The sequence below is a fragment of the Theobroma cacao genome, chromosome 1 (assembly GCF_000208745.1).
Source record: "Theobroma cacao cultivar B97-61/B2 chromosome 1, Criollo_cocoa_genome_V2, whole genome shotgun sequence".
Lineage (NCBI taxonomy): Eukaryota > Viridiplantae > Streptophyta > Magnoliopsida > Malvales > Malvaceae > Theobroma > Theobroma cacao.
This window is the reverse complement of record NC_030850.1, coordinates 31,178,074-31,194,265: the sequence shown is the minus strand read 5'-3', so window position 1 is coordinate 31,194,265 and position 16,192 is coordinate 31,178,074. Positions and strand designations below refer to the sequence as shown.

Sequence of the window (16,192 nt, the reverse complement as noted above, 5' to 3'; positions counted from 1 at the left end):
ATATCAGTTAAGATGCTAGTTGCAGGTCCATGACTGTATCTGCAAACCTCAAACCGGGCGAAGCTTACCACTTAGTTTTCGAGGATCAGTTCTTCATTTCTCTTATTTATACAGCAGTAAAAGACTGGAACCATAATTTAGCAAGCTACCAGAAAAGCAGACTAACATAAGATACCGCCCTCCCTTGCATCAAGTTTACCCTTCTTACGTGCAGGAAATCCTTAAAAGCACCCCAACCATTATCTTTTGTTTTGAAAATCCTATGTGCACTATAAATTCCTTCTATCTACTTGAGAAATTTAAAGGACATAGATAAGAGAAAGATCACAGCATAGAGCGTGATGAGAAAGGGCACTTACCAATTTCAAGGTCTGCCTGACAGACAAATTTGCCATAATTTACAAAAATGGGCAAAGTTTATCAATTCTTATAGTTTGCTTTCATGCCAGTCATAAATTCGGATACAATCATTTGAAACAAACATGCACAAACCAATTGATAAGCATTTGCAACCAAGCTTTGGCCGGATCATCTAAGCAAAATGCCCATGCAGGAAGCTCCTAGACCTGTTGCCAGAATCAGCGCTGGATGTAGGATGATATGACCCCCAACCTGAGTCTCTTGATACAGTTGGGAAATGAGATAATCGCTCTCTTTCCAGAGCATTATAATTACTTGGAAAAAAACTTTCTGCTTCATGTAGGTTTTGGCCTGATGAACTTGATGGAGGATAGATATAGAAGCTACCACCTTGATCAGGTTGTGGGACTGCTGGGGCTACTGGGGTTAAACCTCTTGTCATACCAGGTACTACAGGAGTAGGCACACCAGGTCGATTGAAACGCGGATGATTGAAACGATGTTGCTGACGATAAAAGGCGAGAGATGCCTGGATCCTATCATGGGTATGAGCACTGCTGCCAGGATGACGAGGAAAAACTGAAGAGACAAATGAACTCCCAGCTCTAGAACTGGACCTATGAAGAGTAAACAACAATTTAGTTTTCTAACAGTCAACAGCATTCATGTTAAAAAGAAAAGACAAGCATCTCTTTTTCCAATCATGTTAGGTATTTTGAATAAAAGAGTATTGCATTCTTAAATTAAAGGACTAAATTAGTCACCTTTGATTTTTAACACAACAACTTGGCTTTTATGAACACATATAACATGATTACATCACAGACCATGTGCTGTCATACCTAGAATTGGAGAGCATTACCATGACATTCACCTCACACCCACCCACCCGACAAAAAAAATTATTATGACTATTTGAACATGGAACAGAACTAATTGACCACATGACTGTCACGTTCACATAGTCACTGCCCATAACATCAGGTAGATTCAAACCATCTTAGCCGACGTCTTACCCATGCTCAAAGGGAAAATGATGTGGAAAAGATCTGGGTCTACTTAAAGCATCAAGTTCACCATTAGAAGATCTCAGAGCTGCAGCTGGAACAGAAGCTGGATCAGTATGGCTGATATGGCTATCAGATACAGAGAAATTTGGAGGATGCTGGCCCCAACTATGATATTGGATACTAATGGTAGGCAAAGCATGGGGGATAAAAATCTCATTGTGTCCAGAGAGGCTGTTCCAATGGCGATTAAAGTTGGGATCATCAACACTATCACTAGATCTTAGAGTTGTGGGTGGAAGTGGTCCAACATATGCAACATATGAATGAGCCACAGATGAAGCAGCAGCGTGTTCAGCAAATATGGCATGGTGTCCATGTATTTCATGATCTACATGGAGAAGAAATTTCATTTTTGTGTCACATAGTTGTTGCCTCATTGAGTCACCAGGTAAATGGGATGAAGAAAGTAACTTTAATCATAAAAAATCTTACATGTAGTTGATGGAGATTCCACTTCCCTGAAAGATGTAATAAAGCATCAACATGTCAGAGACAGCAGCAATGTTTTTGTCAAAGGAACTGCCAAACATTTTTAGTAAACAGACAACAAGATTCTTATGTAAGTGCTTTTCCATCTTTTTTTACAGTTCCAACAATTAGAACAGGAGAAATGAGAGATCTGACACCATAAAAAAACAACTGCAGTAGCTGAACCAAAATGGAATATTTCCTCTCAAGATAGAATGTGCACAGCATTCATCACTACTTATAATCCTTCCATTATAAGTTTAAAACCTTGTACTCAGCATCCAACAATCTTTTAACCTTACTATTACTTTAAATGACTTTGTCTGTCAAAGGAAAATGTCTGTACATAGGACTCAGAAAGAAAAGTAGATGCAAATCCCTCGATTATAAGAGCCCAGAATTTGCAAAATGTAATGAGTTCCAAAAGATGGATGGCAATAAAGCAATAACTATTGTCTGCAATTTAACCAGTTCAAGGGAAGATGACCACTTCAACCTCATTAGTCTAGTTCCTCAAACTTCTTAGAAACAAAAACTTCAGTAAGAAACTAGCTCTCAGATTTAGGAGGTCGTAATTATCTTTTGGGTAAAAAAGCTAAAATGCTAAAGAAATCAATGCCTAAGGAGAGGAGTAAGCAGGTGAAGAGATGTGAACATCAGAGAAAAAAATTCCAACAAGTCCAGATATACAGCTCAAATTCTTGCAAGCAATAATGTTATTTTCTTTCAGAACTAACAACTATAAATTCAAGAGAATATAACCTTACAGTTGTGAAAACATAGTACAAAATAGGTCAAAATGAAATCAACGCCACAAAAAGAGAGATCTTGCTTACTCAGATGATGAACCAATTCTTGAAAATTCACCAAATGGACACCATTGAACTCTAAATGGCTGCAAAGACAAAATAATAAAGGAGCTAGGGCAGTGAGATCACAAACATCACATCATGAACAACATTATTAGGAAGATTTTAACCAACATTTTGTAGTAGCAAACAAAATGTGGATTTAAAAATGAAAAAAATATGTGGCACGTATATAACAACTTTTGTAATGGAAAAGAAATGAGAGTCCACATTCGTCATACTATTTTAGTGTTGAAGGATCTTAATAGTCTTACTATTATTCTTATTTTATTTTTTTATATTTACTTTTTTAACAAAGAAAGGATTCTTATTAAGACTCTTTAAAAATCTCTTTCAAAAGAGATAAGTTTCACAATTACTATGATGAAAAGGACAGGGTATAAACAAGATATTTATTTATTTTTTAACTTTTCCTTCAGCAAACTGAAGCCTTTTTATTATTATTATTATTATTATTTTACTAGGACATCAAAGCAGCATAAAGATGGAAAAAACATAGATTATATTACAAGCATAATCTGCATCAACCTAGAAGACATTATAGTTTTAGGCATGCCCTTAGACTCAGGACAGTATTTTGAAAAGATTATATCACTTCCAAGTTCAAAATGCACCTATAGTAATTGCAAAAGTTGAAAGATGCGTGTTTTAAGATAACAAAAAACAATAGAGACTAACAGAAAGCATAGTAAGTTTTGTTATACCATTTCAGAATAACCTGGATCATAATAATCATCATCAAGATTCCAGTCCTCGGTGCTTAGCTCAGGAAGTGATCGGCTAGAGCCACTTGCATACAACCATTGACCTTTTTCAACCTTCCGGCAATTTGGACATTGCATAGCCCCTTTCACGTTAAATGCCGAACCAATGCAATCTGAAGAGTATGGGTCATAGGCAGCAAATATCAAAACCAATAACGACGGAATAAACCAACTAAAAGACGACAAGAAGCAAGGAGAAACCGTAAATGCCTGAAGTTTGCTTCATCTAAAAATCTCTTTGGCCTTCATCCTTAGCTTATCTGACAACCTTCCTACTCCTGCCTAAAAGTTATTATTCCTATTGAATGGCAACCAATTGATCCTTAATTTCCTACATCAAATTGACTAAGATTATCTCCCTATACTTCTATCATCATAATCTCATCGATAATAACCCAAAACTCCCAAAAATCATCAGTAGTTTATTTTATTTTGCTTTACAACGAAATCAAAACATATGAAATGTTACCAACCAGTAATCCAACTTAAAATTTAATCTTTTACCAGAAAAAAAAAATTTAAAAACGGCATAATTAAGAAGGATGAAAAATACCCAGATGGAATTCATGACCACATTGGAGCTTAGCCCTTGATCTGCCGCTAGAATCGGAAACCAAATCAAGACAAATCGAGCACGAGACCTCAGAAGATGGAGGTACTGCAGCATCCCCAGCATGACCGTCGATCAATTGATGATGATGATCATCGTGATCATGATCAAGATCACCACCAAGTTGAGAGGCTTTCGAACCCACCATATCCTTCTTCCACCAATAAAAATCGCATAAGGAAAAAAGGCATAAATTGCAAGAACTCCCAAAGCAAAGAAATTTTTTTTTTCTTTTTCGGTTGTCTATCTGGTGAGTGTTTGGTTTGGATGTGGGGAAATCTATCTGATGTTTCTGAGTCCTACCTGTCAGATTACGTGGTCGGAACTTATCAATTTTATACGGAATCTTGTCTTAAAATTGAGGTGTATTAAAACACTATTTTTTTACTTCACCGAAAACAAATAGTGTCCTTTTATTATTATTCATATAAATTTTTTTATTCTGATGTGGCCACTTTTCAGCTAAATAATGACTCATTAATTATTTATTGATTTATTCTCATAAAATAATTTATATTTTTTAGGAAAAATAGCTACATACCATGAAAATTAATGAAGATTTTGAAAAAAAATAGTAAAAGGGTGAAGTATGTTATATATAGTATATATAGTTTGTAGCGTTACAAATGAAGAAGAATATTAACACATTTTCATATAATAATTAGGTTAATATGATCGTAATTGTTTTTGCATAATAATTTCTTCAGTGCTTGTTTGACTTGATCTTTTTTCAATTTATTTATTTTTTAAAAGTAAAAGTTAAGTCAAATATAAATTTTGAAAAGTTTTTAATTTTTTTTTTTGAAAAAGCGTTTATAAGGAGCTTTTTCTTTTCTTTTTTTAAAAATACAAGAGAATTTTTTTTTATTTAAAAAATATCTTCATCTGTTAAAAATAATTACAATATTAATCTTTCAAAAAAATATCTTCTATGATAATTTTAACAAAAATTATAACTTAAAAAAAAAAACTTAAAAAAAAATTTATCAAATAATTTTAACTTAATTTTAAAAGTTATTATTTTTCATAAAAACTTCATAATAATAAAAAAAGCCGAACCAAACAGACAAGTGACTTGCACTTGCCAATAAAAATATGAAAATCATTTAGCATTATTTTTATCTAGATCTAGATGAAGAAGAATGTTAACCCAAATACAACCACTTAGTCTTTAATAATGGAAGAAGAAATAATTAAGTATAGGGTTTATTAAAGAAAACAATAATAAAAAAAAAGTTAAGGGCTGCTGGCTTACAACATCAAACATCATTCAGAAAATGGTGGACAAAATACGACAATGTTGCTGCTATAAACATTGTATATTGAATTAGTAAAGTAATTGACTTTTGAGGATAGGAATTCAGTCAATGTAGAACATAAGGCAAGTAGCTTGACAGTTCAGTTGGGGGCAATTCCAGTTGCTTCCCTGGTATTGTTGTCGGCCGATTTGTTTAAGAATTAAGCTGTTTTGCGACAACGTAGTTACGAGTCATTTGAACAGATAACAGCTCATTCCGTGTTTTCTAAAAAGTAAAGAAGATGTCATGCTCAAAGGCCAAAGCAGTCCTTGCTGGGAATCATCCTTGAGAATTTACCTTGATGGAGATTTGTGATCACCCTTAATTAGCTAGATCGTGTGGTCGTATTGGTGGATTGCGTATGTCACGAAAAGAGTCTCATTCATGTATTCCTCCACAAGGAAGAAAGAAAAAGCTTGTCTATGTATTGTTGGAACATTAGCAGGATGCTTAAAGAGATTCACACACCTTTAATGCAAAAACTATCTGCTTTATCTTCATATGTTTGAGATGTTAAAAGCCTGAGACTGTTGAGCCAAAAAAAAATTGAAAAGATTAGAGTAAAATATCTTTATTTTTTAAATTTTAATCAAAATTATATAAAAATTTATTAATTTTTAAAATAGATACTTTATCCCAAAACTACAAACATAGTTAACAAAAATAATGAAAAAATTAAATATCTTTTCTTTTTTTATTAATTTAAAAATTATTATTATATTTAAAAAAAAATAGGAAGCATCCATTGTTGCTCCCCCAAAAGAGTTTGGAGAGCCCGATCAGGGCTCTCTCTCTCTAAGGGAGCAGGAAAGCACCTGGTGCTCTCCAATGGGAAGTTTTTTTTTTTTAATTAATAAAAAAATAAAAAATTATATAATTATAATTTTAAAAATTAATAAAAATAAAATTATCTTTTTACTCTTATTATGTCAGTAAGTTGACAGAAATATTAACGATTAATTATCGACTAGACTTATGCATATAACGAAAAATAAGTTTTTGAAGCGGAGTGTCCATTTAGATAATTAATAAACTTTCGTGTAATTTCGATTAAAACTTAAGAGATAAAGATAAACTAAACTCAATGAAAAAGGATCAAACTGCTCCCACAGACTTGGTTGTTTTTTATTTTTAGCGTCAACTTAACACCAATTTCGCTACATAGAAGACAGGAGCGGAGCCTTATATAGTTTTGACCCTCTAAAATTTTTAAAATTTCTTTTATAGTATATAAAACTTTTAAAATATTCTCTTAATAGCCCCTTCGATAATTTTTTATTTGATAATTAATAAAAATAAAAAATAAAAAAAATCTCACATGCTTCATTCAATTTTAATTTTTTAAAATTTATATTATTATTTTTTTATATTTTTTTATACTATTTACTCATATATTATAAGTTTCTATAGATTTGTTTTTTCAAATTTCTACGAACCATCACCTATATTTTTTTTTTATATTATATGTGAGTTTCATCTTCTACTTTTCATGTTCGTCATTTTTCTGTTATTTAATTTTTTTTTCATAATTTTAATTTTTAAAAATTAATAAATTATTATATAATTTTTAAATATAAGTTATAATGTTGTATTGTTGTTTAAAATTTTATCAATATATCATTTTTTAATTAATCTTGATTATGTAAGAGAAAATTATTTTGAGTATATCTTTTTTATATATTTTACGTTTTATGTTTAATTGAACGGAAATTATCTTGAATATATAGTTTTTAAATAATCTTAATTATGTAAGAAAAAATTAGTAATCTTATATATCGTATTTAACTATTTATATTTTATGTATTATAATTTTATATTTAGTATTATAAGTTTAGATAGAAATAAAATAAGAATATTAGATGTTGAATGTATTAATTTTTTTTTCAAGTTTGATTAAGGTATGAATAAGTTGAAAACATTTAACAAATTTTTTTAAAAAATATATACAAATTGTCCAAATGATTCTCTTACATTTGAGCCGTTAAGTCTCAATACTTCAACTCATGAATAAAAATAATATGAATTAAAAAGTCTAACACTCAATCTTAAAGAAATAAATTTTTTTCAATATATAATTTTTAATTGATAAATTTAAATTCAAAAAATATAATCGAACATAATTTTTTAAAAAAATTATTATAAATCTTTTTTTCTTGATTTATACGTTATATAAATTTTTCTTATTAATAATTTTTTAATTATTGATTAAATTCAATATATTAATTTTAAAAATTTTAACCTTTATTTTTTTTTATTTATCTGTCTCATATCCTCTAATAAAAATGGACTAACTCTGCCCTCGTAACAGTTAGTCCCATGCCAGGCTATCAACTCAAAAGAGCTGTGTAACCTGTCATTTGTGGATAGCTGTAAGTCAGTTTCTACTAATCACGACAAATTCCTATTGGTTGCCAAATCCATAGTCCTTATCTGCTACATATCGCTTCATAAAACTCAGCGTACCAGTAAAATCGACCAAATGCTTTTAAACCCTCTGATTTCTGTTCCGTTCTGATCCAGGTAATAAATGAACTTCTTCTGTACTCATATAGTTCTCACATGCCTATCAGAGCCTAGGGAAATGCTCGCCAGTACAGGCAACACCCCATTCTACTTCCCCAGATCATTAACCATTGGCTCACCACTCCTTAGGGGCTCTCTCCAACATGCTACGGATGCACTGGAGGAACAATATATCACAACTTGCAACCTCTATTCTGTTTTGAATGCAATCAATTCCTCATTTGGCTCCCTCAACTTGTCTATTCCATATCCTTTGACCCCTAGGCTTTGTTATAACGTTTGCTTAACAATCACTGTCCCTGACTGAATCTATTTGAATGACTTGGTCTTTTATACCTGCACATATCTATTGTATTGGATGCATGTACCAAACAACCTCAAAGTCAAAATAACTATTGCAATGATGTCCAACCGGAGATGATGAATAGCCCTTTCCAATTTTATAGAACTAAATACCACCAAAAGTAATTGTAAATGACGGTACCAATAGAACTCAAACAAGGTAGTTTAAAATACTCAAATATCCATGACAAACCCAAGCTTAAATCCAGCAATAGCGGTCCAGAGTTCTCTGCATAAGAGTACCTGCAATACTATGAAGAGAAAAAGGAACAACGAAAATGAACCTTTCACAAGTTTAGTCCTTTATTTTACTTCAAGCTGGCTTATCATGGAGCAGGATAAACCACTGATAAAAAATTATTTGAGCACTTGCATCACCATGACAGATTACGCAGAAAATATTTAGAGTTACACTTGCACAGGCACAATTAAAATATGGTAAAAAGAAGACATCAGATGCATACCAATATAAAAAATGTGCTTATTTATACCAATACAAGATGTTTAGCATAATTGGCGGTACAGTGTGCACCGTCATACTTATTAGGTAACTAATAAAAAGCTGTAACCACTGCTGTTCGATACTTTCTTTAGAGGCTCATACATGGATTAATGTTTGATCTTAGGCCTCTTCACAATCATCACAGAGCAGTGAGCATGATGAGCACAATAATCACTCACACTGCCAAGAACAGCCCTGAAAGAGAATATGTAGTATTTTGTTAAAAGCTGTAGTGAAATAAATTTAAATTGCCAAAGGTGAAAAATTAGAGATGTCTGTTTGTCTTAGAATGTTTATTCATGCATGTGGCCAAGAAAACGAAATTAAATTTTTGGGAAGAAGTCTTCATAGTGTATGAGAAGATTCAATGAGAGGAACTGCAATAGCGAGAATATAAAGCCAATTTATAATCTGCAAGATCATATAGCAGGGCTTCTCTGCAAACACTGATATATCATGATTGTAAACAAGGTCAACGGGCTAGGGCTAACACTAAACAAGATGCTCAAGTTTGCCGCTGGGCTTGTTGAGCAAGGGCACATGCCCCTTGCAGGATGCAAAGTGTGGAAGAAGTCTTAGTTTCAAACTCGTGTAAATGGAAGAGGGAAAAGGGGTAACACGACAACCTCCTATCGCCTAGCCCACCCTTTAAACCAAAAATTAACAAAAATAAAAAAAATCTCATATGTAGTAATATTAGCATACTTGAAAGTTTCTCCCAACAAACCAAGCTAAATATCAATTTTCTGGAAGTAATGATTCATTTAGTCATTTTGAAACTTGATAGACTATAATGTTTTCTTAAAGAGAAAGCAAAGATTAAATGGCTCATCATGAAGTTCCAAAACTACATTTTTACCTCTTTATAGCTCCATAACCATGGCTGCCAACAACAAGCATTGAGGCATGGTGTTTTTCTACAGCCTCGCAAAGAACATTCCTAGCATCACCTTCTACCACTTCAACTACAGCATCATTCACCTGCATAAAACCTGATACAATTAGAGAGGCTGCTAGGAGAGGCATATCTACCACAGTGACTATACTTCACATTCTAGGTGGTGAAGAAGTGTGTAGTAGAGCTGATACTTTTTTTTGGTGGGGTTTCATTTCGATTAGGCTAAAAAGGTGGTTTGAAATCTGGACCTTGACCATCCAATAAATTACTGAGAGAAATTGCAAAGTTTCTCATTGACTTGATATAGGAGTCATAGAGTTATATCAATGAATTGACTAATATCATAAAATTTTCAACCAACTCAGGTTAATATCAAATACTATCATTGTCCAAAATAAACTTTGTTGACCTTCAATTTATAGGTCTAACCTCAAAACATCTACAATCATCTACCAACTGCTATTGTTCTGTTCCGTAGTTCCTATATCAGAAAACTAACAATTAGCAAAAATGATAATCGATTATATACCGATTTACCAAGGCAGAGTTCCTTAGCTTTCTCTACAACCCTGGCAGCTATCTTCCTCAAATCCGCATCCACATACGGCAGTACGTCAGCAGCTCCTTAAATAATAAGTCGATAACAAAATTACAACTACTGCACATTAAGGAAAACACTCCAAAAAAATCAGAGCACGCTCACATACCAGGTCCAGCTAGACCAACAGCAGAAGAAGCAGTAGGCTTCGCGTGAACGACGAAGAGCTTGAAAGGAGGATTGGAAGCGAAAGGAGCAAAGAAGTGATCGAGCGTCCATTCCAGCGCGTACTTGCTATGCTCGCTATCGTCGATCCCAACCACCATGGCTTGCTTCTCCGACGTCGCCATTGCAGCTCTCTAGTTCTTTCTCGAAATTACAGGGTTTTCCTTTCTGTTCCCTTTTGGGTTTGAGTTTTGACTTAGTCTTGAATGAACGAGGAAGAGGGACGAGAAGCGGTATTTATAGGGGAGAAGAAAGAAAAACAGTCGCGTCAAGCTTAAGCGTGTTAAAATAGCGTAGAAGATATAGCTAGAAGACACGATACACCGAGTAGGATTTGGTGCCTATCCCTACGTGTAGAGGCAATGAATGACAAATCATTGGGCATTTGTTTTAAAATACTCTATTCTCGTTACTCCTAATCATAACTACATATAAATTCCTTAATTTATAAAATAAATATTTAACCTCAAACAATTAAACAAGCGATATTAATTTTAAATTAAAATGTTTAAAATATTATTTTTTACCCATGACCAAAATTGGCTCAAATTTGATCGAATTTCTCAAGGAACCCCAAATTTGGGTTTTTTAATAAAAAATAAAAAATAAAAATTTATATAATATAATAATTTTTAAAATTAATAAAAAATAAAATTATTTTTTAATATTATCAAATCATCAAACTAATTGAAATATTAGTTATGAGCTAAAGTTTGACTTATGTATAATATTCTTTTAAAATGAATTATTTATTTTAAAAATTAAAAATCAGAGAAGTGATGTTTTTTTATTCCATTAATTGGCGTTCAAATTTCCACTCAATTTATAATTTTAGATTTTGGGTTTCATGTGATGTTTTGTCTGGGAATACCAATTTGGCCACCTGGGATGCGTCACGTGTTCTTACGTTGGAGCGAGTATGAGAACGGCGTATGTTTGGTCTTCTTCCAGCTCAAAATTATGGGCCCTCTTTTAGCCTATTCGATAGGAAAACCAGCCGAAATTAATGGGCTTCCCAGCAAAAAGAGGTGATGGATTCCTTCTTGGGGAAAAGCCTTAATCAAGCAAAGATATCACCAGATAACAGCATAAAGGTTGATCCTACTGGTGGAAAGAAACCTTTAAGCTCAAATCTACCTCCCCATATCTATAATATATATATTTATATATGTATAATATCTGTTTGGCTTAACACTTGCCAAAAATTAGATCAAACAGTATTTTATGAGAAACTCTTAAAAAAATAAAATTTTTAAAAAAACTCCTAACAGGAACTTTTTCTTTTTTTTAAAAAAAAAAAACAAAGCTATTTTTTTTTCAAAAAAAACTCCTTCCTCTCTCCATCTCCCTCTTCTCTGCCTCTTTCTAGAAATCATCCTTGTAGGGTTTTTTTTGTTCTAACTAAAATAAAGGGAAAAAAAATAAAAAATTTAAAACTGTATTCAAGTATTTTTTTTTTATATTTTTTTGTTTTAAAAACGCTCTTTATTATTTGATATTTCTCAATTTATTATTTGATATGATAATTATGTGATTCTTATTTATTTTTAACTTATTTTTTATGTATATAATATTTGTTAATTATGATTGAAATAATTAGTCAGATATGTCATGGTTGTTGAGATAAATTAGATAAAAATTAAAAAATTAATATTTATACTCGTTTGTGGTAATTCAATTTTAAAGATTTTTTTCTTTTAGGTATAACAATAAGATGCACTACAAAAAAATTGAAATAGACTTTAAATTTCTTTGACAACAAGAATTACATATACTTGAACTTCTTAGTAATGAATTCCACATTTGAGTTAGTGGTACCCAATAAATGATGTTACACTCTATGACAAAATAAATAATCTATTAAAAAATAAAAAAATATATAAAAATCAAATCCTTTTTATTCATGGAGGGAAATTTTGTTGGTAAGGACATCAAGACTTTTTGAAGATTTGGAGTTGAATTGAACTGACTTAGATCATTGTTTCTCATTACCACTACATAATTTGTAAAGGATTACAAGCAAACAAATGAAGAATTGCATTACTATCTAAAATAACACTTTTAAATCAAGTGTGGTAGATTAGGAATCTGGCCCTGTACTAACAGAGAGAGTGGGAGACTAGCAGGGGTCCGTGCCCCGTTTCAATAAAATTTTAAAATTTTACAATATAGTTTTATATTTTTTAGAATTTTAGAAGTTTGATTTTATAATAATCTTTTGGTTTGATGAGATGTTTAACAGCAATTAGTTAATAATTAATTTTAATAAAGTTAGAAATTAAATAAAATTTATTGTCATAAAATTATTTCTTAAATCCCATTGTTTCATGACCAATTCATTTTTTATTATTTTTCAAACACGAAATCTTGACACTATCACTGTAACTGTGGGACTGAAACATTTGTAGTATTAGGTGCTACAACTACAAGATTAGTCTTGAAATAAAATATGTTGCTATTCCCACTTTGAAAATTGAACAAGGCAATTAAGTAGTCGACAACACCTAGTGGCTCTTCCACTCAAATTATGCGTCCTTTCGGACCACTTCATAAAATAAAAAAAGCTGTTACTACCACTGAAAATTTTTTAAGTCATAATGATGAGAAATTGCTCAGAATAGACTTGGAATGGATTCACAACCGTCCATATACCTAGATCCTAGAGTCAAACTTTGTATATGCACCGCACCAGTTTGTGCTAAAAATTCGGACATTTTGATTCCATACCTAGATCAGTCTCCAAACAGGAATACTCAGTAAACAAATGGGGAAAAAGAGCGTATGGAATTGTAGGAACATCATGATTCATCATGACCACTGTCAGACCCAGTCTGTTTGATTTGAAGTTTTGGCAAAAACTGTACACTTGATTGGCCAGCCACTTAACTCTTAATTAGCCGATACGTCAAGCAAAATACAAAGCCAAAAGTCCACACAATGCTCCTCAGACATGATTGGATAAAAACACGATTAAATTGGGGTTTTATTAACTTCTTTACTTTGGAATTTGGAGTTGACAACGAATATCAGTCTCTTCATGAATTTTTTTTTTATCTGGTTACGTAATACTTATACAGTTGTGCCTTTTTTTTTTTTTTTCGTTGAGAGAAAAAAATTACATTAATAAGTTGAATTATAATTTTTAATTAATTTTTATTAATGTGAATAATTAATTATTAAGGGTATTAAGTCAACCAATTTATAATATTGCCTATTCCGTCATCTACACTTTAATAAGTTAAGCTCAAGCATTCATCCGTCTTTTAAAAGGCTTTGAGTTAGTAATCATATGCTTCATGGTTGGTTGTTACAACTGCGTGAGCCATATCCGGAGGGAAACTCAATACACCCAACAATGAACCACCAATAATTAAATAAGAGCATATGAAAGAGTTAAAGATAAAGTGAATTCTCCCTTTTTTTTTAAGAAAAAAAATGATAAAATTAAGGATGTGAATTTTCAAGATTATTGGAATAATTATAGCACGAAATTTGGGTGGTTTCTTTGGATAAAGCTTAGTACTAACTAATTTGGGAAATCAAAAGTTTTAAGCATTATTGGAAAACTCAAATTCAGTTAATTAACACGATTGATTATTTTTTTTAACGAAAATATATGAAAAGAGATTACAAAGTCAAATTATTCAGGTGAGAGAAGTGAAGGAAATTGAACTACCAAGAGCTGCTTATCTGTAACTAAGGATAAACATGACAAGAAAAGTTAGGATCAGGAGTTCATGACTATTTTCAATACGTCAAGTTTTCAAGCAAATCTTAATCGCTCAAAGGCTGAAAGGCAGCCGAGAATTCCATGGGCGTTACCATTGTTTTTGTAAACGACAGGCCATCCTTCTTGAGATTATTTTCACGTCCCTTTCTGTCTGCGGCGTTGCTTTTGTTTTGGCCGATGGCTCCTAAGCAATTTTGAGAATAACCAAGGGGTATTGTCGGCTACTTCTGTTTCTGTGGCTTTGGGGGTGTGTGCCCCACGAGAAAGAAACTTTCTCCCAATCTTTCCAGGTGGATAAGCACTGGACACTTGCCCTTAGCGCTTGGGGACTTTACACGAAGACAAGATTTCAAAGGGGCTGGACTGGACCCCGCAATTTCCTCAACCAAAATGCACGGAGGAAAAGAAAGATTTGGTGACTCTCTGCTGCAAGTTTTTGGGGAGCATTTTCTAATTTCAGTCTTGCCAATTTTCGTTATGTGATATTTTCATATTTTATGGAGGAAAAAGGAAATGGCCTAAGACGATTGTGAGTCTATGGTTTGGTCCCGCCCTCTAAAGGAAAAATGGGATAGTAATATTATTAATTGAGGTGGCTGAGTAGTCCACATCTCGGCGGTGGCCTTGATTGGATTGCTAATCAAAACTGACGCAGCATTTCACATGATTTTTGTTTCCAGATCAACTTTACTCAGAATCTGCCTTTCTTATCAATACCAATCAATGTCTTCTATCTGTGAATCTATTATCAATTCAGCAATATAATATTAGGTAAATAACGCGCATATATATATATATATATAAATATCATAATTTTTTTATTTTAAATAATAATTTTAAAAATGAAAAAATACTTTTACAATCAATTGTGATTGCATTTTCAAGTTGACAATTCGTTGTTATTTGGACAACAAACTCGCTTTTTTCCTCTTTTCCTTTTCTTTTTTTTTTAAATAAAAGAAAAAGGTTGCCCGAACAGTACAAGCATAGCCGGCCAATACTCACTGAAGCATGAAAGCGCTCAGTAATTACTAATTAACGAAGTTTGCCAGCAATGCCAAGGAACGAACTTGTGCACGTTTCTGCTCAACTCCTAACCCAAAGTTAAAGACAGCTAAGCTTCCGTAAATAATTCAATCACTTTATTGATTTAGAACTTATTTAGTTTGATTTTTTTAATTTAAAAATTATTATAAAAAATAATAACTTTTAAAATTAAGTTAAAATTGTTTGATAAATTTTTTTTGTAAGTTTTTTTTATAAATTATATTTTTTATTAAAATTATTATAAAAAGTATTTTTTAAAAAAGATAATATTATAATTATTTTTAATAAATGAATATATTTTTGGAATAAAAATAAAAATTCTCTTATATATTTTTAAAAGAATAAAAGAAAAAGCTCTTTCTTGAAACTTTTTTTTAAGTTTTTTTTTTAATTTTGTTTTAAAAAAAATTACTTTTTTTTAAAAGTTTCTCAAAAAATCATATTTGGCCTAGCTTTTGCTTTTAAGATATAAATAAGCTCTTATTTGGCATAGTTTTTTTTTTCAGTTTATCTACCTCTTAAAAGTAAAAGTTAGGTCAAACATAAATTTTAAAAAGCTCTTAAAAAAAGTAACTTTTTTTAAAAAAATAAAATTTTGAAAAAACGAGCTTTTGAAAAAGCTCTTGTGGGGAGTTTTTTCTTCTCTTCTTTTAAAAATATAAGAGAATTTTTATTTTTGTTTCAAAAATATCCTCATTTGTTAAATATAATTACAATATTACCCTCTAAAAAAATACCCCTTTATGATAATTTTAACTAAAATTATAACTTATAAAAAAAATTATAAAAAATTTTTTACTAAATAATTTTAACTTAATTTTAAAAGCTATTATTTTTCATAAGAACTTCATAATAGCTTTTAAATTAAAAAAAAGCCAGACCAAACAAATTCTTATCAGGTAAAGTTAGCTTTATGACCACCCGCTCAGTTGCCAAGTCACGTGACTT

The 16,192-nt window shown here is 31.5% G+C and overlaps 2 protein-coding genes and 1 long non-coding RNA gene across 3 annotated transcripts; all 3 read right to left on the bottom strand.

Moving 5' to 3' along the window:
- On the bottom strand, positions 340-4,459 carry LOC18613551. Its single transcript, XM_018122797.1, has 6 exons — positions 4,085-4,459; positions 3,472-3,644; positions 2,735-2,793; positions 1,863-1,888; positions 1,377-1,758; positions 340-977 (listed from the first exon to the last, which is right to left on the bottom strand). The coding sequence occupies exons 1-6, from the start codon at positions 4,287-4,289 to the stop codon at positions 533-535; spliced, it is 1,290 nt and encodes a 429-aa protein (XP_017978286.1). The 5' UTR covers positions 4,290-4,459; the 3' UTR covers positions 340-532.
- Positions 5,287-6,700, bottom strand: LOC108661818. The gene is made up of 2 exons (XR_001927720.1): positions 5,908-6,700; positions 5,287-5,831 (listed from the first exon to the last, which is right to left on the bottom strand). It is a non-coding gene; the product is annotated as an uncharacterized LOC108661818 (long non-coding RNA).
- On the bottom strand, positions 8,666-10,734 carry LOC18613550 (universal stress protein PHOS34). Its single transcript, XM_018114003.1, has 4 exons — positions 10,412-10,734; positions 10,234-10,328; positions 9,666-9,787; positions 8,666-9,001 (listed from the first exon to the last, which is right to left on the bottom strand). Exons 1-4 carry the CDS (start codon positions 10,590-10,592, stop codon positions 8,914-8,916), a joined length of 486 nt encoding a protein of 161 aa, XP_017969492.1. The 5' UTR covers positions 10,593-10,734; the 3' UTR covers positions 8,666-8,913.